Source organism: Microtus ochrogaster, linkage group LG8 (assembly GCF_000317375.1).
Source record: "Microtus ochrogaster isolate Prairie Vole_2 linkage group LG8, MicOch1.0, whole genome shotgun sequence".
Lineage (NCBI taxonomy): Eukaryota > Metazoa > Chordata > Mammalia > Rodentia > Cricetidae > Microtus > Microtus ochrogaster.
In genome coordinates this window covers 5064653-5086691 of record NC_022033.1, presented here as the reverse complement: position 1 = coordinate 5086691, position 22039 = coordinate 5064653, and the positions used below count along the sequence as shown (strand labels likewise).

At 44.7% G+C, this 22039-nt stretch overlaps 1 protein-coding gene across 3 annotated transcripts in view; it reads left to right on the top strand.

Annotated features, from left to right (window-relative positions):
* Nucleotides 1–21199, top strand: part of Rab22a (RAB22A, member RAS oncogene family) — a 48233-nt gene extending 27034 nt beyond the window's left edge. Inside the window, exons 3-7 of one of the 3 annotated variants that reach the window (XM_005362798.3) lie at nucleotides 852–933; nucleotides 8993–9064; nucleotides 9144–9250; nucleotides 9948–10057; nucleotides 14867–21199. In XM_005362798.3, coding sequence (XP_005362855.1) covers nucleotides 852–933; nucleotides 8993–9064; nucleotides 9144–9250; nucleotides 9948–10057; nucleotides 14867–14964 — 469 coding nt within the window. In that variant the 3' untranslated portion in view covers nucleotides 14965–21199. The remainder of the gene's footprint in view (nucleotides 1–851; nucleotides 934–8992; nucleotides 9065–9143; nucleotides 9251–9947; nucleotides 10058–14866) is intronic. The other 2 variants (XM_026787103.1, XM_026787104.1) reach the window with 2 other exon arrangements.
* The last annotated feature ends 840 nt before the right edge of the window (nucleotides 21200–22039 follow it).

Below are 22039 nucleotides of genomic sequence, written 5' to 3'. Positions count from 1 at the left end.
AGGACAGAAAGCAACACTGGAGTCAGGCCTGCACCCCAGAACTTGAGAGAGGCAGGTTTGTACTGTGGCCTTGGGGCTCCTCAGAAACACACAGGCACCTGGTAGTTTCAAAGTCCTTCAAAATGCCAAAGGCCCCGAAATAGCAGAAACGGAGTGTAACCGTTGGTTGGGAAATGTCCCATGGCAGACGCTGAGCATCAGGTGAGAAGCTTGTGTTCCAGAAGCAGTGATCATCCAGTACAGAGGTCACTGTCGCCTTGATTCAGCTGTCCCAGAAGCCATCCTTGTCCTCTTTTGTTTTGGCATCATAATTCTATGAACTCCAGTGTTACCCTGGTTCTTACTTGGCTATTGATGTGGCACGTGGTTTGAGAACTGGAAGAGAAACCCAAAATGGTCTGAGTTGCTATAACTAGTGCACAGGTTCCTGAGCATGGTGGTCTTTAGACTGCTTTCTCATGGGGCAGTGAAATGGTTCAGCAGGTAAGAGTGCTTGCCTTGTAAGTGTGTGGGTGCACAATGATAAAATAAGCCTTATTTTAAAGAAAGCTTTTCTGTGACACCCACCTGTGTGAGTGACAGCGCCATGAGTTTTACAAGGGAAGCTTACTGGTTCTCAGTTCTTTGATGTGGAACTCAGGCTTCCTCTTCTGTCAGGCAGATGTGCCTAATACTTTATTTTGACAGAAGCTGCAGCCAGCGTCTGACCATCCCTGAATACTCCAGAGAGACATGGTGAGGATGTAGTGGGGAACTGGGAGTCTGAGTGCAAATCTAAGTGATGATTCCAATTGGGGCTGGACACGGGTGTTAAATGACTGTGTTCTGATCATTTAGGTCTCTCTTTATAGGGCATCTTTTATGACCAAGACTGTCCAGTACCAAAATGAGCTACATAAATTCCTAATCTGGGATACAGCTGGACAAGAACGAGTAAGTCACTCTTTAATTTACTATGTTTTTCTGAGGCCCAAACCAAATTACAGCTCCAACTAAACTGTCAGCATCCTTGTCATCCACCATTCCTCACTTCTCTGCACCAGAGACGCATTTGCTTCCATCTGCGTGGGCCAGCCTTTTTCTTTTCAATTAGAGGCACAAAGTCCACTGATGGAGAAAGTGATAATGGGCACTGAGGGCGTTTTTATACTTTTTAGTGTCTTAAAGTAAATGCTGACTAACAGGCCTGATAAAGTTCCTTGAGCAGAGTATGTGATTTGGGGCTCTGTCCTCTAGTAAAGATGTAAAAGAATTAGTGGTAGAAAGGGGGAATTAAGCACAGCTCATTTATAGCTGCCTTTTAAAAGCTAAAGAGGGAACTTTACAGCATATAAACTTTAGGTTTAAGTGGACAGATTAGCTAATGCAGTGCCTTGCAACAGGCTCTTAAGTGCCTGACAGGGAGCCTGTCTGTAGCACAAGGTGAGAACTGGGGAGTTATGGGAATAGACAAGGAATAGGGAGCAGAAACAGAAGCACGCCCTCAGCCTGATACCATTCTGGCACTAAGTCCAGTTTCCCTGGTGAGGTCCAGCAGCAGTCATCACATTATTCAGCTACAACTTAATTTTGTTTTCAAATGATTCTATGCAAACAGAGCGCCTGACAGATGCGCAATTCTGTCCTCGCCTCCTCAAAGTGCAGCAGAGGGAATCAGGAAAAATAGTTTGTCATCACACTCTATCTAGAACAACAGGTAGAGCCTGACAGATGGAAGAGCACCAGGCTAGGGTGCACATCTGAGCAGAGGTCATGTGCCTCAGCCTTGCTGCTTGCTACCTTTAGTTTTGAATGCTGTGTGTCACTTATGAGAGCTGCCACCCTTTTGTTGGTCGCCTGTGTGCATCTAGAATTGTGAGTTAGGACAGTGGTTCCCTTTGTAACCATCACTCTTCAATCGTGCAGAAGCACTCTTCCCCAAGTCCTACGGATGGATCTGCACACGGCCCTGGGACTGTGCTGTTAGCCAAACACATGGACTTTCCCTCGTAGTGATAGATGTGCCCTTCTCCTGGACCCCAGGTTTCTATTACCCTTCAGATATATTTGATGCTCACATGCTGCGATTATCACAGGCTCCATTATCATGTAACTTGTTTGTACCATGAAAATAGAATGAATGCTTAGGCATGAACCTCCCTCAAGTGGTCACAGGAGCCTGAGGACTGTTGTATGCTTTGCCTGCCTCTTACTTGCCCACTTCCAATTGGTTCTTCAGCAGAGAGTGCTGCTCTGTTGTGCAATCTGGCCTTCCTTGACTGAAGTACCATCTTGCAGCCCAGAGCTGGGCAGGTGATGCTCAAAGTCCAGGCCAGGGACAGGGCCCTTGACCAGGAGACCCTGAAACAGGAAGAGAATCAAGAGAGGAAGACGGGGTGTGGCCAGTTGTCATTGTGCAGAAGGACATGCCCAGGGATCCAGATTTTAGGGTTCATTCAAGGATTTGCCCATTCATTTAGAGCTAGATCTTCTAGGCTCTGTATGGGAGCTATAGCTAGATGCCACTCCACCTCTTCCTTCCAGTCTGCTCTGGAGCTGTAAACGTGCATTCTTCTCCAGTGTATCACACAGCTCTACATTCTCTTGTCTGTCTTCCCGTATTTGGCCCAATAACTATCCAGGCTTTGGAACCTACCCTCTACTCCCTGAGAGGAGCTGTCCTAACCACCCCGTTGCCATAAAGTTGTGCTTCTTACACTCAGATCTAGAGGTTGTCTTGTGTTCTTCCTGACAGCTCTGGTGGCCATTCAGTTCTTTGGCTCTCCACTCGCCTGGCTTCAGCTGCCTTCGCTGTCTCTCAAGTGTTCTGCAGCCCTTGTTTTTCTCCTCCCAGTTCTGACCTATATCACTACTCCGAGAACCCAGACACTGTAGAGAACATTGATCAGACTCTGCTGCTGTCTTCTTGCTGACCCTCACCTCTATCTGTGCCCAGGTGTTCTGCTCCAGTCTTCTCCCTACATGCTGACCTCCATGCAGGTGCTTATATGCATACCTGCCATCAGGCCTTCACATACACTGACTCTTCTCACTGGCATACCCCTCTATCACTCATAGGCTCCTTACCAGCTTTTGGCCTCAGGCTAAATGTCATTCCTCAGGGCTTCCCTACCTCCCTGTACCTGAGCAGGGCCTGGTTCATTCTCTATCCTTGTCAGTATTTATTTTCAAGATGCTCATTTACAAGTAGTAATGTCTGCTTATCTGTCTACCTTTATTGGCAACTTCTACCAACCAAGATGTAAATGTCAAGAGTTAGGCCTGCAGTATCTTGCTTACTGCTGTAGTCCCAGTGTTGGCACAGTACCCAAAGGCAAACTAATGCCCAAGGGTTAGCTGGGTGACAGCAAATGAACTGTGTCTTGCAGTCTTTGCTTGCCCTTGCCATGGGATTGTCACCGATTTTCTTACTATTCTATCTTCCATTTAGACTGTGGCCTCTTTCAGGGACAGGAACTGCCTTTGCATGTGCTCCAGCCCTTGGCACATGGCTTTGATGTTTGTACTTAGTTGACTGGTTGGTAGCCCCCCTTCTGACAGATAAGGACAGAGCCTCTCTGCCCACTGTGGGTAGTGCATGACTCCAGTGATAAGTGTCTATGTTAGTGTGTTTATTGCTTAGCACTCTGTAGGGTAGAGTTTTGTGGTAGGGACCCAAAACCATTACAGAATGGAAAGGCTTTTTGATGAACTGAACAAACGTCCTCTCCATTTGACCCTCACATCTTTTGCCATGTGTAGTTCTGAAAGAGGTTTTCTGACAGGTTTTCAGTGACCGCAAAGTGATTTCACTAAGTTGATGGAAGCAAGTAAGAATTGAATGGAATGAGTCCCTGACTGGGGCGCTTGTTACAGTCAAAGGAAAAAAGTGCTGAGAAGACAATGGTTTGAATATCAAAGGGTTAAAAAGCTCCCAGGAAGGCAGACTGGAGCTCTCAGATGTTTTTTCAAAGCGACTGTCTCTGTGAGACCCACGAGAGTCCACTGTGAAATGAAAGGTCCCATGTGCTCGCCTCCATTTTGAGCAGAAGCATCTCCCCAGGCTGTCTCCTCACTGACTCAGACTCCTCTAAAAATCAGCTTCTGCTGTAAAGATAAACCTGGGTTTCTCAAATGCCAGATTAAATGAACTTGTTTTCATGATTAAATATATTTTCTTAAGACTGAGCACTTGTGAGTCCTTTCTCCACTGTTTGTAATTTGAGTGAGCTCATCTTGTCACCGTTTGTCCCACTTACCCTTAACTAAGACTCCTGGGGTGTGTCAAGACAGCCCCACAGCACGTAAACAGATGGCTACCATGAATGCACATCATAAGTGCAGCACAGCATCCCCAGTGCCTCCTAACTGTATGACAGTCTAGAAGGCTTCTCAGCCACACCTCTAACAACCATTTTACAACCCTGTGTTTTCCTGTACTTGTTCTGCCTTACTGTTCCACAAAGGTCAGAACAGCATGACGTCTTATCAGTTCTCGCAGTGTTCATAATAAGCAGTTGTTGTTAGTGCTTAAATTGGGACAAGGACAGCTTAAGAACATCCAGAGCTGGGATTGCCAGACTATGGGCCATGTTGAACCAACCATCCGCTCTTAGAAATAAAGTTTTATTGGAACACGGGCATGCTTATCTGTTCATTTTTGTCTGTGCTTTACTCTACAGTAATCCTGGTCCAAAAATACAATAATACTATAACACAAAACAGAGGGCCACAGAGCTAAAGCTATTTCTTGTCTGGTCCTCAACAGCGAATGTTTACTGTCCCCTAATCCAGAGCCAGATTTGAGGTGATGACATATTTGGACTCTTCGTATGTGTCCATCTTCTTTCTTCACCAGAATAATATGGGAGACTTTCCAAGTCAGTATCAGGGGTGTTGCCCAGAATGGCCACCCTGGCTAAGTCAGCAACAGGAGTGTCACCCAGAATGGCCACCCTGGCTTGTAAATGTTGGATGAGACTGTACTAGTAGCCTTTTGAAAGTGCTGCCAAACAACTAGTAACTAAGGCTGAAGCAGCATCGCAAGGTCGTAATCCAGGCCTCACAGGCACGCCCAGTTAGAATATGCCACAGAGTAGCAAATATATCTTTATGCCGGGTGGTGGTGGCGCATGCCTTTAGTCCCAGCACTTGGGAGGCAGAGGCAGGCAGATCTCTGAGTTTGAGGCCAGCCAAAGTTACACAGAAAAACCCTGTCTCAAAAAAAAAAAAAAGTCTCTAAGATTACGATACGGAAAGATGTTGTCCGAGAGTACTAGGGCACTAGACAAGATCAACAAAGCCTGGAAAGACACATCCCAGAAAAGAGAACCCTCAGTCAGGTTTGTTGAGAAGCTCCCCTCATGCCTAAGTGAATATGCAGAGAGGACATTGCAAAACCCAACCGAAATCAGCAGGATGACCAGACTGAGCAGAGACTCACTGATGCTTCTTACAGCAGCGCTGGAGTTTAAACCCAGTCTGCCACATTAGAGGGTGTTGATTAACTCCTTGATGTGATGCATTTTGATGAAGCATCTTAGTCAGAGGAGAGACAGTGTCCTGGAACCAACCCACATAGAGCCATCCTAGCAGTGCACAAAATCAGCTGAAGTGATAAGAGTTACCGCTCTTCAAAACAGCAGTGTGGGAGACATGGCCAGAGTGCCATTGTAATTGTTACATATATGGAGAAATGAGAACAGAGGATGACCCTGCGATGAAAATATACAGCCATAGAATTTAAAATATACTTTTAAGTATGTCCAAAGGTTCAAAGAATGGCAGATTGACTACAAATGGGAAGCTTATGCAGAATGGAGGTTCATGAATTATATGATGAAAATACCAAGATTGAAAGCCACACTGTCAGGAAGCAAAGGTGACTGAGTGGACAGTAGAACAGATCATTTGGGAACCAGAGGAGGAGAAGCCAGAAAAGTCTCAACAGTCTATGGATATGGTTGGCCGAGTAAAACAGAGCTGGCACCCAGAAGGAATGAAGAAGGGGTACAGGTTAAAGACAATATTTCTGTAATTGATGACTGAACTCTTCCAGTGTTTAATGAGACATCTACTCTCAAATCTAAGAGTTTCAGTAAATCTTTAAGTACAACTAGGACCCTAGTCAAACTGCCAAAAAGTGAAGATACCGAGAAAAATCCTCAAATAGCCAGAGATATATTGTATACAGGAGAACAGTAGGAATGGGGTGACTTTACAGAAGCAGTGAGGCAGGCCAATAGACAGACAAGTCAGTCTGCCTAGATAGTTTTCCAGATACAAAATCAAAGTAGTCTTAGAAAAAGTGGGAGCAGAGAGTTCAGTAGTAACAGTCACAGAGTGGCCACTCATATCCTACAGAAATAAATAATGAACTGAGCAGTGGTGGCACACGCCTTTAATCCCAGCACTCAGGAGGCAGAGGCAGGTGGATCTCTGTGAGTTCAAGGCTAGCCTGGTCTACAAGAGCTAGTTCCAGGTCAGGCACCAAAGCTACAGAGAAACCCTGTCTTGAAAAAAAGAGAGAAAGAAAGAATAAGCAGTACAGGTGATAGAAGGTGAAGAGCATATTTTTTTTCTTCTCAACTCTGGCTATTTCACTCAGCATTTAGTTTGTGCATTTCAGGCATTTAGCAACAGCAGCCAAAGAATGGTGAAGTAGACAAGGTTTAATTTATATAAGGTTCTAATAGGCAAGGTTAGATTCATTTAAGATTCTGATGTTTTATAGGAAGCATACATTCAATACATTTAAATTAGAAGTGTATTGTATTTTTAAGAACAACCACCTAATAAATAATGCATAAAAGTATAGTAAAAAGCTAAGAGAAGGGGGCTGGGACCAGGCACAGTAAACCGTTTGATTCCCAGCACTACATAAGCCAGGAGCCCTTCACGCAGGAGATTGAGGTGGGAGTGTCAGCAGTTTAAGGTTATCCTTGGCAACATCAGGAATTCGAAACCAGTTAGGGGTACTAAAATTTAGTCACTGCAGAGAAAGGAAGAAAGGAAAGATGAGCATTTTTTAAATTTTGAACAAATTTGCAGCAAAGCCCTAGACCTGTGTCCAGACACAGCAGTATGTTCTTAGTTGTGAAAGGACCAAGCACCCCACTGAGCAGGCAGAGGTGGCAGAACTGCCACTTGACAGACCTTAGCAGTGGTGCTTAAAGAAATGTACACACCTCTGCACAGAGAAAAGAAAATAAGAGAATAGAAAAGGGTATTCTATGCAGATTATAAGCACAAAGGGAAAAAAAACAATACTGTGGTTGTGTTCCTTCTGCAGATGGACTCGAGGGCAAGTATTATCAAGGTTAGAGATCTTGGGAATTGTCTGTGTTGACAGAAATGCTTTGTCTTTGTGATGTACAAGGGGATTTACATTTGTTGGCTTACACATTATAGACTTGCAATCTGATTTTCTTGGTGTGAATTTCCCCTTACAAAACTGTAGAGAAAGAAATGACCCTTTAAAGGATGTTGCCATCACAAGTACATCCATAGCGAGGCAGCTGGGCCTTGATCCTAGTTCTGCCTACATGCCACTGTCTCATTCTCTTTCACTGTATAAGTCAGTCCAACAGTTTAAATGTTTGTCGGGCAGAAAGGACTGAACTGGCTTGTAGCTCTTGGTTATGCTGTAGTGCATGAGATCCATTCCAGGCCCTAGCAGTCATGATGTCTTCCCTCATGGACGTTCCAGTTAGAATATCACTACTTTATCAGAAGGTTGACTGTGAACTCAGAGACATTCGAGTGTCACAAGCAGGCTGTATGTGTTCTCATGTATACCCCGTGCTCTCTAAGGATAGTATCTGCCAGCCAACCACTGCAAAGGGATCAGGATACAGTACAGGAACTTTGTGTCACTCTTGGGTACTAGATTTCAAAGTCAGAGTATAAGATGAAGACATGACACTTGATGGGGGGAAGCCACACTAGAACAATTGACCAAGACCCTGATTTGAATGAGGAAAGAGCCTCACATTTTCTATCCCAAACTCCTCCAAGGAAATGGCGTGCTGAATTACCCTCACTCTGAAGGTAAGCCTTTCCCTAAGTCCCTCTCTAGTGTGTGGGGAGAGGAAGCAGAAACTGCTTGCAATATGACACTTGGAATGCAGTGAGACATATGCATGCAGATGTCAGAAAAGCAAGTTGCACACTCACTCTAGTAAACTGTTTACAGCAGTGGGTTCGGGGGGGTGTTTGTTTTGTTTTTTAATTCATCTATTTATTTTACAGCCCGGCAGCAGCCTCCCCATCCTCCCCTCCCAGACCCTCTCACCCCACCCCACTCCTACTCCCAAACCCCCTCTTCTGTTCTATCCAGACAAGGGCAGGTCTCCTATGAGTATCAATAAAACATGGCATATCAAGTTGCAGTAAGACTAAGTACCTCCCCATGTGTTAAGACTGGCCAAGATGACCCAGTATGAGGAGTAGGGTCCCAAAAGCCATTAAGAGAGTTGGAGACAACCCCTGCTGCCACTGTTAGTCCCACAGAGGATCAAGCTACACCGCTATAACATATATACAGAGTGCCAAGGTCAGAGTCCCTGGTTGTCCGTTCAGTCTCTGTGAGCCCTTATGACCCCAGATTAGTTAATTGTATGTGCCTTCCTCTGGTATCCTCCACTGCTATGGCTATAGCAGTGTTTTTATCTCCTTAGTTTGGGAAACCAAAGTTTAAAAGACTATTAAACAAATGAATTTGGGGAATATAATGTTGAGTTCAATTAAAAAGCTTTCTTAGCTGAAACAATTGTTTATAGTCCCATATTCAATTCCTATAAAGCTGTTTTCTAGACTATCTTCTGGGACATTCCAGCACTACCATCAGTCTTGGCCTTTAGTAATTACAGGTTTGTTTGCTCCGAAGCATTATGTCATCTTCTGTGACTTCAGAGAAAGATTCCCTTTTGTGCAGGGATAATGGACTTCAGAGTCTGCTAAGAGGACACCCTTAACTGGCTGTCTCAGCTTCATTGCTTCTTTCCCCTTGCAGTTTCGTGCATTGGCACCAATGTACTATCGAGGGTCAGCAGCAGCCATCATCGTTTATGACATCACAAAAGAAGTAAGACTTTTTATTCATTTATTCTTAGACACCATCATTTGTTGCTCAGGCCTCTAGCTACTCTCCCTTCATGTTGCAGGAGACGTTTTCAACACTCAAGAACTGGGTGAGAGAACTCCGCCAGCATGGCCCCCCTAGCATTGTTGTTGCCATTGCTGGGAACAAATGCGATCTTACCGACGTCAGGTGAGTTATTAGACAAGAGATTCCCATACCGATTACATGTTCTTTTTCTAATGAGCCACATCCATGGTAAGAGTCTAGCTTTTATTTTATCTTTGACATTGAAAAATGTCTTGTGTTATGTGGTTGGCCCTGAAGTTTCAAGCTAAAATGAAGACTAAAGACATTTGGAGTTAATTATATTACATGTAGACAGGCGTGTAATTTACTCAAACCTTAGTGGTATCACATATGACATTATCTGAGATCATTGCCTCTCAGGCTGCTATGACACAGAGTAATAGAATACAAAAAGTGCATTTTATTGGTAGTTTCAGTGCACCACACATTTGATTCCCAGAGCAGGGACCTTGTTTTGTTGAGGGGGAGGGCTTTTTAATATAGGGGTTGGAGAAAACCTTGTCATAAAAATAATGTAACTAGCTGGGCGATGGTGGCGCACGCCTTTAATCCCAGCACTCGGGAGGCAGAGGCAGGCGGATCTCTGTGAGTTCGAGACCAGCCTGGTCTACAGAGCTAGTTCCAGGACAGGTTCCAAAGCCACAGAGAAACCCTGTCTCGAAAAACCAAAAAAAAAAAAAAAAAAAATGAAACTAGAAGGACTGTCTGGGCTCATGCCGTGGATGATCCTTCTGTATGGGTGGGGTGAGGGGAAGGTCTTAAGGGACAGACCCTCTGATTAGCAATTGTTACCTTCCAGAGAAGTCATGGAGAGAGATGCTAAGGACTACGCTGATTCCATTCATGCCATCTTTGTAGAGACCAGCGCAAAAAATGCAATAAACATAAATGAACTCTTTATAGAAATTAGTAAGTATCCCTGCATTTTGGGGGTTTCCTCTGTTCAGGGCAAACAAAAACAGAATTTTCTTTTTGGTTAGAACCCAACTTGTTTGAAGTAGTCTGTGAGATTGTGTCCTTGAAAAGAGATTTGAGCAGATGAGGACAGCCATAGTCTCTGTTGCAGTGGGGTTTCTGGAGAGATGTTGCTTGGTAGATAGTGCCTTTCCAGAAAGGATGCCTCTCAGTGTCAAAACTGCTTTCCTCTCTTCTCTTGTAAACGTTCATCCAAGGCCATCAGAAATGAACAGAATAATCTGGAGAGTCGGCTTAGCAAGGAGGAGCATACACTGCTCTTCCAGAGGACCTGAGTGCATTCCCAGCACCACACTGTGCTCACAACCACCTGGGACTCTGCTCCAGGGGGCCCAACACTTCCAGCCTCTGAACTCAGCTGAACTTGTTTGTTCATGCCTATACACAGATATACACAGGATTAAAAATAATAAAGATTTCTAGAAGAGAAAAAAAAATAGCTCAAGGGGGATGCAATGTGGGTATGGTCTGTCCGTAAGAAAACCCACAAACTTAGTCCTTGGCAAGGGAAGGGTCAGACCACTCCCCTTCTCCTCCTTCAGAGTGTTAGCATGTTGACAGTGGGTGAGAGAAGCTGCCTGGTGCCTTTGGGATGCTCTGCAGATTGGTTCTGTGTTTATTCATTTCATTCAGATTCATCAAAATATTTATTGGGAACTGTTCCAGACTCAAGGGAGCCAGTCTAAAGAAGATAGACACAGCCCTTGCTCTCCTGGAATACTTGTTCTGTTGAGTAAGTCAGGCAGTGAACTCCAGATAAATAGGATCATTTCACATAGTAATAAGAGACATGAAGAAAGCAATGAGATAGATGTAAGCATGTGTGCAAGGTGTCCAAGAAAGCCCCTCTGGGGAAGAGCGTTGGAAGCTGAGGCCTGATGAAGGGCTCTTTGAGGCAGTGGGATGGGGGCTGAGGCCTGACAGTACGGGCCTCAAGCTAAATAACTTGCTTTCACAGAGCATAGTCAGCTCCCAAATGAAGGGAGCACCCATCCAAGCATAGTACATTTACCTATTAACTGCCCTTAGGTTGAAATCCAAAGTAGCTAGAAGCTATAAGAGCTCTTGACCTTGGTGAAGGTGAAAGTCATGAATTGCAAGACCCCCCCAGATCCATTCAGGGACTGCCCAAAGGGAGCAGAAGTGGTCCCCCACGGGCTGGACCAATCAATTGCAGTAGTTGAGGTCACCCTGGGTTCTAGAGATTAGGCATGCTTTGTTCTCATTTTGTATTTCCTTTATGAGGCAGGGGCTCAGAGTCTCACTCTATAGCCCAGGTTTGAACTCACAGCAGTCCCCTTCTTCAGCCTCCAAAGTTCAAGAATTGACAAGTCTGAGTCCACACATCTAGTGCTCTGATGGGTTAGATGCTCAGAGATCTGGGTTTTTATGCATGTGTTCCATTGTTTCAGTTGACCACTAATTTAAACCTTTTCAGAGTCCATGGCAGACTCAAGCATTTCTCTTCATTCCAGGGGTAGACATGGTGCTCATAGCTAACAGGTAGCCAGGTCTGTCGGGACAGTGTGCCGTGTGTTGAGACTATTGGTTTTGTTGTGGGTTCTTTCTCTGTACCATAACAATTTTAAAAATAAACAGGTTTACGAGCAACAAATCCTTATGCCAGAATGTACATAAACAGGATGCTGCGCTGTGATAGTGACTTCCCTGACATGTTCAAAGCCTTGGGTTCAGTTGCCAGCACTGCAAAGACCTAGTGCATACTTGTAACTGAGAAGAATTGAACATGACCACAGAGATGGAAACCAGACAGAGTTAGAAATCATCTTTATTTTTTGTTCAGTGAGTATTGTCAGTAACTTATGCCTAGACACGAACTTTGGGTTGAAACATAATGTGCATATAGGAAAGGGCAGTTTCAAAAGCACAGAGGTACTCCCAGGTTGTCTCAGAAAGAACAAAGCCTGTGCTCGACACTCCGGGAAGCACAGCTGCTGCCACCCCACGGGTAACCCATCCTGGTAGCCGACTTCAGGTGCTTTTGTTTGTTTTATTTTTTATTTTTTTTAAATATTTATTTATTATGTATACAATATTCAGTCTGTGTGTATGCCCGCAGGCCAGAAGAGGGCACCAGACCTCATTACAGATGGTTGTGAGCCACCATGTGGTTGCTGGAAATTGAACTCAGAACCTTTGGAAGATCAGGCAATGCTCTTAACCACTGAGCCTTCTCTCCATCCCCCTTGTTTTATTTTTTGAGACAAGCTATCACTATGTAGCCCAGGCTGCCCTGGAACTCTATTTGTAGGCCATTAAGGCCTTGAACTCAAAGAGATCTGTTGCTTCTGCGTCCCCCGTGCTGAGATTAAACACTGTGCAGCACTTTCTTACTGTTTCCTCTGTTGTCCTCCGTCTCCATCTTCTGTAGCCAGCCTGACCTCACACGAGCTCTGTGACTAATGACCTCCTTTCTCTCCCTTCTCACCCTAGAATATACTGGCACCACCCTGCCTGTTCGGTGCTGGGAATTGAACCCACATATGCTAAGCAGGCATTCTGCCAACTGGCCACCCTATTTACTCTTCTGTGTCTGGCTGCTACTCTATATCACATGCTTAAATTGTCTGTACATCCCATACAGCTGCAAAAGATGCATTCACAATGCTAGTGTATGTTAGTGTCAGATCACAAAGTTGGAAAATGAAGAAATGGATACTGTTTACTGTATAATTGTCCCTTCTGTTGTTGACAGACATTGGGCAGTTGTTTCCAACTTAGGGCAATTTCAGACTGCTGTATGAACATCCTGTGTCCTCTGGGGAACATCTGGATGCATTTTTTGCTCAGTATCTCTGTGCCCAAGAGAAAAATGGCTGGGTCATTAGGTTTGCATGTGTTCACTGTGACTTTACTGCCAAACAGTTTACAAAGTTGTACTTGTGCCAGCTGCTGCCCACAGCAGTGGTGTACAAGATTTCTTCCCTGTCAGTCTGTGGGAGAGGCAGGGTCTGAATCTCCGTGTCTGCCTTGAAGCTGAGCGCCTGTCCGCATACAGATTTCCACCTGGACAGTAGCTGGCATCCTCTTCTTCAGAGTTCTTAATCTCTTGCCTGCCTCTGCCGAGTCACCACCCCCCTTCCTAATGACTTGTACTTCACTCTGGATGTCAGTCGCTGGTTGGTTATGTGTGTTGAAAATATCTTCCCTTAGGTTTGACTTTGATTTCTGAACCAGTCCTTCAATGGACTGAGCTTCTTAACCTTATCCAGAGTCCCTTTGTACTCACTTTCCTTTATACTCACCATAGGTCCTGCTTAAGAAACCATTGGTCGTGCCCAGACCATCAAGCTGTCTCCTGCTTTCTTCTAAATCACTTTGTCACATTTGAAAATCTTCTGTCACATTTCACAGTTGCCTCTGTGGTACCAACTATATTTCAGTTTCCGTTTATTGAGAAAACCATAATAACAAGAGTCTTCGAGAGACTTAACTACATTGGTGATTTATTCACAGCAGTGTCACAGCACATTTGGACAGTCCATGTGGAAGTCACACTGTGTGCTGTCGACACAGGTTACCGCCCATGGTGGAGAGCCCTCAAGATTCTGCAGCCACACCCAGAGGGTTGTCAGGAATTTTTCTCTCAGCCTTGCTGATATCAGATGTTCCTGTCTGTTAATTCCCTCTTTAAACAAGCAGACAGAAAGCCTTTCTCTGCCTGATGCTATGCCACAGAGATCAGAGGGTGCCAGAGCAGAAAACAGGCAAGATTGGAGGGCCCAGTCTAGTACGAGGATGCCAGCCACACAGAAAACAAGTCCAGCATGTTGCTGATGTCTTGGTGCTTTGTGATATGTGAGGGTTAGAATAGAGCAGGAGGAGGAGGGCAGGAATGCCTTTGTACAAGAAGCAGCCTTGAGCCATGTCAGCCAGGTGGGTGGATGGTGATTGAAGCTTTTCTCAAAATTGACATTAGCCTCACAGAGCAGTAAAGTGAAGCCTGTCCCTCTCCTACATTGTTGTCGATGATAAAATGCCACAGCCTCTTCTGAGAGCAGCTTGCAGCATCTGTCAAAAGCTAAATTGCAGTAGGTAGTCACTGGGAGTTTGGTGCATGTGACAGATACACACTCAGGAGTGGAGCAGTGCCTTGGCTCCTCTTTTCCAGTTTCTTAGTCCCCCCACACACAGTTACTCAAAACACTGACATCCTGGGGATTGGTGATGATCACTAGAGACAGTGCAGATGCTCAACCATTCAGAGACACAGCAGTCCACTGTGTTCTGTGAGGGACCATCGTGAGGGCAAAGGAGCTGAGTACATCTGGGAGTGTCCACATGCCTGTGATGACTTCTGCCATAAGACATGAAACGAAGCTTGTTGGTTGTCTTTTGTTTTTGTTCCTAGGTGTATATGTTTACTGGCTCAAGAGAAAATGTTTTTAGTCTAATTTTTGTATTTAAAAAGCTTACTAAATGCTGTTTATTCTTTTTGGATCCTGGAGTAGAAGTATATTAGTTTAAGAACTAGTGACATCTAAAAGACTGGTGACTTCTGGTGCCATAGCAGTGTTTGTTCACTGTGGCAGGTGTCTTGTAGGATCAGGGTTAGGTGATGCTGGGTCACTGTGAATAGGCACACTCTGTCCCTGTCATCTTCCTTGTCTTACCTCAGTGAAACTGACATGTTGCGTTGCCAAAATTGTGTATGAGAAGGAACAGATTAGGAAATCAAAGCTTGTGCCTCCTCTCCTTTCCTCTCTTCTCTCTTTGGTATAGGCCGAAGAATTCCATCCACAGATGCCAACCCGCCGTCTGGCGGCAAGGGCTTCAAACTCCGAAGACAGCCATCGGAGCCAAAGCGAAGCTGTTGCTGACGACCCGGGGCCCCACACTAATGAAGAAGCAGGTGGTCCTGGATGTTGCAGGAGGGCCAGTCCCTGCCATTGGCAGCCGCCTCGTGCCCTGGAGTCTTCTTCATGCAGAAAGGACTCAGAGGAACTGGCTGTTGGGTACTCTTGGAAGACTGCAGCAGGTGTTTCTAACTGCAGACTTGTGTCGCGGACTCTGGTGTGCAAAGGGACCACATCCTTGGCTGCTGACTAGCTGAAAGGAACATCTGATGTATGGATGGTAGGACTGAACTGCAGGTACTTTTGTAATCAGGATGTCGTGTATCATTTGTAAAGGGAAACGAGCACTTTTGTGGATCTTAAGGGAAAACGCTGTGGAGATGGCCATCTCCTTGGTCCTTGTCGCTAGTGTCAGAGTCGCATCATTTAAGATGTGGAAAATGATCACAAGTGGAGGGACGGCTGGCCCTGGAACAGTTTCCACCATCTCTCAAGCACTTTCATATACAGTAAATTAACACCACGGCGGCGGCAGCCTGGTTCACCTCGGGTTTCCTTCTGACCCTGTATGTGTCACCACACATTAGTTTTATCATTACCTTTCTCAGTAAGCTCTCATGGTCCAGGTGATGGTGTAGAGATGTTACCTGGAGTCAGTTGAGACAAGCAGTGCTTTAAAAGGAAGAGAGAAAGAACAAAGGAAATGATTTTTTTGGTTTTTGGTCCAGGTATTTGGTAGAAAAAACAAAAACAAATGTGTGCTGCCTAGCATATGTACATTTGTAGTCTATATTTATGAGACCATTGCTTAAAATTATAAATTATGTAAATACATTAATAACTTTTGAATTCCACATTTAGTACTCCATTTAGTCGTGCACCCACTCATTTTTCAGCCAGTCCACAGGAGATTTTGAAGCGCATTCACCTTGTGCAAAAGCATGGAGCACTTAGCTCACAGCTCCTTCCTCCTCCCCTTGCCCTTCTGCATCCCATCTGGAAATGGTAATAAAGACATATGCCTCCTTGACAAGCCGACCAGTCCTTGCTAGCCTGGGGCAAGTGAGAGCCTAGCACCCAGCACTCACCTGGCCTTAGCAGTAGGGAGCTCAGACCAACTGTGTTGACAGTGCTTTGCATATAACAGCCAGTTCGCCTCACCTCCTTTATTCTCTCTTGCCTCTGCTAGTGCTTTGTACTCTTTTCCCTCAGGAGCCTAATGAGGTTCTTAATATAATCTAAAAATAAAGCCCCCAAGTGAAACTGCTGGAAATTTGTTCCTGGTCTAATTTGGCACCCTTCCAGCCCAAGTATTGTAAGGGAAGGAAATTTACAAGATTAAATAGGAAATGAAACAGCTTGAATTTCAAACCAAATTGTGTTTTCAGAGCTGTCCTTAACTAAACAGTCAAAACTTTTCAAAACAACTGTTACTACTTTGCACCCTCCCTTACATGCTTCACATGGAGAGGTTTTAGCAAAAGGGCAGCCCAGATGACACAGACCTGGGTGAGGCCTCGTGAGCGTCTCAGTTGTTTACTCTTACTCAAGTCAGACTGGGAGCGCCTTGTGTGGTCTCAGTGTCACCTCATCCCTGAGCCTCCTGCGCAGCATTAAATTCTCACACGTGAGAAAACCCTGTGATTTCCCAAGACTGAGCTGCTTCCACCTGCAGTGGCTTGATACGAATTGGCATACACCTGCAGAAAACAGCACTGCTCAGCTCATGTGGACGAGGCTGCCCATGTGAGACCCTTTCTGTCTCATTTCACCAAAAGACAGTATAAATTCATGACCTGAACAGTCCAGTAAATTCTGGAAGTCGTGGGGCATGCAGTGACTGCTTTCCTGTGGCACATGTGACTTCTCTAGCTGATTCCCTCTCATGCCACATGGAGGGAGTGACTGGCCATGGCTGCATGTCTTCCCAACAGAATGAGCAGCATGACTCATGATCATGACCCTGTGTTCATGTCTTTCTTGCCCACTCTGTCACCAGTCTGTCCAAGAAATGAAGGGGGCTGCCCTGCCTGTGGTGTCGTGTACTGCTTAATGGCAGTGGATTGCAGCTGGGCCCACACTTCATAGTCAGTGAACACAGGGAGGTCTCCATGTCCTTTCTTCCTATAAAATGTATATTAAAATGTAGACAGACATAGTGCTTTATTCTGACCACATTGTCTCCTGGTTGTTTCTTAAGAGAAATAGGCATTGAGACATTGCTCCTCCAAAAAAAAAAAATCTTTGGTTCCAAATGATGCAGGGCCATTTTTAAAAACTTTGAAGACTGAACAGAAGGGGCAAGATCTTTAATTAACTGCCAGTGTGTATTGATTTCTTTCAGAGAAATTGAAATAAGCTCCTTGCAGGTGTCCAATCCTAGGAGCCACTGGTCTCTCGATCTCTTCTTTTACATAAGTGTTTTTCTGATTCTGTGATAACTAATTAACTATCATTTGGTGATTAAAAGAACATAAAGTGAGAGTCTGATTAAGTGTCCTTCAGTGTGAACTCTGTGAGAAGTGATTGGAGAGAAATACCTACTGCAAGCTCTTCTGGTTCCCAATGAAATTCCATTGCCTGCTTGTCAGCTTCAGCCAAGACAAGCACTGTACATGGCAGTCGGGAGATTTATTCCTTTTAAAATAACCTGGGTTCTTGTTCCCCATTTATGATGATATTTGAAGTGCCCACCTCTTCTCATTGTGCTCCTCTTCCTTGGATGCCTACCCAGGTCAAAGGATCAAGATTTTCTTATGAGAGACATGGTTGTATCAAGAGGCCAGTATCATTGTGAAGATTAGCTGTTCTCTGGATTGTTAAATATGTGATGGGGGCTGGCAGTGACCCACATTTAATTTCAGAACTTAACCTATAAGTCTTAACATCTGTTCCTTGTCTCCAGGGGAAAGTGGGTTTGAGGACTTTTAAAGCTCTTAAGATATACAGCTGAGAGTGTTCTGTAGGTTGCTGTCACCCGGCACCCAGGGGGCTGCCAAACCAGAGGGTCTGCTGCTGTATTTCAAGGTTCCCATGTTTGAGTGGGTGGGTTCAGTTTGGGGTACACTGCGTGTCAGTACATCGGCCTCCATGTCCCAAAAGGCAACAGTTCGCTGCCTTCTGTCTTTTCTATTGCAAAAGAGGCTAATGGGGTTCCGTTCAACATTTCTCACCCATTCATTCAGAGACTGTGACATGTGGACCCTCATACTATGTGATCTCTGCATCTAGCCCTTAGCCACCCATGTGTCTGCAAGACCCTGCAGGAGTCAGGAGAGAATCCTCCTGGGGAAAGGTAGCTGGGAACCCTTAGCTCTTCTCTAACTGCCCAGTCGTGCTTCAGAGCATGGCAAGCCAGACAGGTGGCTTGGATCACAGAACTTACCAGGCTCTTCAGCCTGATTCTGGTGAAGGCAGAGTGGTCATGGAATCCTTTGTAAGTTCTTACTTAAATTTATTTTGAAGGGACAAGCAGCACAATTTTTGTTCATTGTTTGATTTTATCAGTTTTTAAGGAAGAAATAGGATATACTTTTAAGATTCAAGCTGTTAACTATGCCTTCATGGGGGGGGGCGGGGCGTTGATGATAAAAGATGTTGGTTTAAGACAACCCATGAATGATTTTGATTTTTTTTTTAATGAGGTTGACGAGATGGCTCGGCAGGTAAAGGCACTTGCTGCTAAGGCTGATGACACAAGTCCAGTCCCTGGAGCCCACAGGGTAGAAGGAGAATTCCACAAGTTGTCCTCTGATCCCCACATGTCCTCCCACCACACACACACACACACAAGTGTCATAATGTTTAAAAAATGTTCTGTGCAATACATTTATCTAGAAGACAAACAGAGCACTGTGCAGTTTAGGAAAAGGAGGGTCAGGTAGAATTTAGCCTGAGACTTAAAAGAATGACCTCGACAGATTTCCTGTGACAGCAGAGATCTTGTCCAGGGATAGAAAACCAGGCAATCTGATTATCTGATTTGCAAGAAATGTTAATGGAATTCCAGGGCATTTGTCCTGTTTTATGTGCAAATGAAGCTCTAAAAAGTATTAGAAGGGTATTGCCCTTCTCAGGAGCCTTCCTTCTGCACCTCAGAAGGCACTGATGAAGTTCATTAGACATGCTGAGAAGGGCAAATGAATAGAGCTTGGGACCACTGTATTTCTCAGCTCGTCCTTCAGGGTGCTCCGAGCGTGCAGGAGTGATTGACTATCTGGAGCTAGGACTTCCACCAGCATAGATCAAGTTTAATTTGATGGTCTGTACCATCAGAAATAACTAATATCTGTGTTCTTTCCTCTCAGAGGGTAATCAATTAGAGATGTGCTAGAATATTTTTGGCTTCAAAACAAAAGGATTCAGAAGTTTAATAAAATAGAATCTCAGACCTTCCATCGACTCCTTTCATTATGTTGAACGTTTTAGATAGCAAGATTAGAATATATAAATAGTAGATGGTAAGATTGAAACCATAATGTCCAAAAAACTTGCAGGAAAAAAAATGTTTTAATTTGCTGTGAGTTCATTTTATAGTGCCCGGTGCCTCATCAAAATGCTGCATAATTACAACAAGCAAAAACCCGGGTAGGTCTCCACAGACACGACTTAAGTGCCAAGCTCTGTCTCCCAATTAATGGGGAGTCTAAGACAGTAATGACTTTTTTAGAGCCTTCTTTAATTGACAGTTTTCAAGCATGGGTCTTAATGTCCTCCTTAATGGCACAGTAGAAATGGCCTGCTGCTTTCCTCATGCCACTCCTTGATTCAGGAACTGGACAGTGTTTAGAGGCAGGTCGTGGACAGCAGTCCACTGAAGGGATTCATCTTTACATAGAACTAACTGTAACACTGTCAAGGAGGCCCCCAAAGCTCTAAAACCCAGTGTGTGCTTCATGCACTGCTCCACAAAGCAGAGCTTTAATTACTTGCTCAGCCAGTCCGGAGTCCTCCCCACGCTCGCCAGCTCCAGATCACTGCCAGACTCTGCCCATTAGACTGTTTGCTTTTAGGGCTTGTCTTAACATTGTTTGACCACCATTAACACTTGGCATTTACACTTTAATTATCCATTTCACCCCTTGGAAAAGCTTGGAAGCAAGGATGGAGCCCCCGCCCCCCAAATCCCTTTTTTTTTTTTTTTTTGGTTTTTCGAGACAGGGTTTCTCTGTGGCTTTGGAGCCTGTCCTGGAACTAGCTCTGTAGAGCAGGCTGGTCTCGAACTCACACCCAAATCCCTTTTTGTTGTTACTACATGGTCATGAAATTTTCTCAACTTGGGTCATTCCCCCATGATGTCAGAGAGACCAGTTAGATTGGTGGGGGAGGATGAGTGGCAGCCGGGTAGTCAGCAGCTGATGCGGCTCTGTTTTAAAACCATTGGTTGTGTTCTATAGACATAACTTTATTGCCCTGGGAAGGATCTTTTTTTTTTTTTTTTTAATGTCCCACTCAGTCTTTCCATCATTTTACATCACAAGTCACTTATACCATCATCCATCACTGCTCTGACCTTCAGAAATTATGGCCTGCCTTCCTTATGATCGACACTGAATTCTTGCCTTACTCTCATTTTCTGTGGGCTCTCCCTCAGGCACCCTGCCCCAGCGATCTTGGCATGTATGGTATGCCCTTCCCTGTGGGGTAAAGAGCCCCCAGGACTTCCAAAAGGGCAGTAGGCAGCATGAGCCTGCAAGGCAAACACAACTGAATGACGGAATGGGATCTGTTGTGGGTGATAGGGTGGTGGACTGGAGAATCAACTGCACAAAGTTTGAAGGAAAGAAAACCTAAGCCCTGTACCAGCAATCCTTTCTGCTCCTGAGAGTGCCACCCCTTGTCAAGACCCAGTGGAAGGAGTAGCGCCCTGTGCCTTTTTTAATAGCATCTCTATGAAAATCGAATTGTTCCTGGTTTCCCAAGCCTGGTAACACTCTAAACGCCTGAATGAAAAGCCGTGGCTTCACAAGCCTGTATGGATGTTTGATGACCATTTTTGCAGTCTGACCTTAGGCTGGGCCTAAGTCTATGTTTTGTTTGTAAATGTTGAAGAAAGGAAACTCCACCTTTTCCTTCTCATTGTAAGATTTTTCTTTTGTGACCTGTTTGCAGATGGTAAATCTAGCATCCTTTGGAACAGTGTTTCTTCAGCTTGACTTGTATTGTATGCTTTTATAGAGTATGGCATGCTCCATCACTTCAAGATTTATGTCAGGAGAGGTGTAAACATTTCGTTAATAAAATGTTATGTTTACAGATGCATGATTTAGACTCTGGTGCTTTTTCTCTTCAACAATATTCAACACAATTCTTTTTTTGTTGTTGTTGTTGTTGTTTTGTTTTTCGAGACAGGGTTTCTCTGTGGCTTTGGAGCCTGTCCTGGAACTAGCTCTGTAGACCAGGCTGGTCTCGAACTCACAGAGATCCTCCTGCCTCTGCCTCCCGAGTGCTGGGATTAAAGGCGTGTGCCACCATCGCCCGGCTTCAACACAATTCTTTTATTTTGGTTGAGATGTTTTCTTCAAGTTTAACCCAAATATGAATTCAGCCAAGTACTGCAATTCCTGGTTATATGTACCACACCCACCACCCTTCACATCACTCTAGCCACTTATTCCAAAGGCATTCCTAACAGGCTGAGGGATAGAGTTCCAAAAGATTGGGGTGACTAGTTCCTGTCTAGTAAAAGGTTGGAGTATCTGTGTGGTGTCTGCTGAACATTGGTGTATCTGTAGTGCCTGGTGTTTCTGCGGTGTCTGGTGGAAGGTTGGTATATCTTTGTTGTCTGGTAGATGATAGTGAATCTGTATGGTGTCTTATAGTATCTTGGTTTATCTTTGTGCCATCTGGAGGAATGCTAGTGTTTCTGTGGTGTCTAGTTGAAGGTTGGTTGGTGTGTATGTGTGGTATTGGCTGAAGGTTGATATATGTGTTTTCTAGTGGAATGTTGGTGTATCTGTGCTGTGTGGTAGGATGTTGGTGTATCTCTGTTGGTGTGTTTGTCTGTGTGCCTCCTGGAATGGTGGTTTGTCTGTGGTCTCTGGTAGTATGTTGTATCTATGGTAGTGTCTAGTAAAAGTTTGGAGTGTCTGTGATGTCT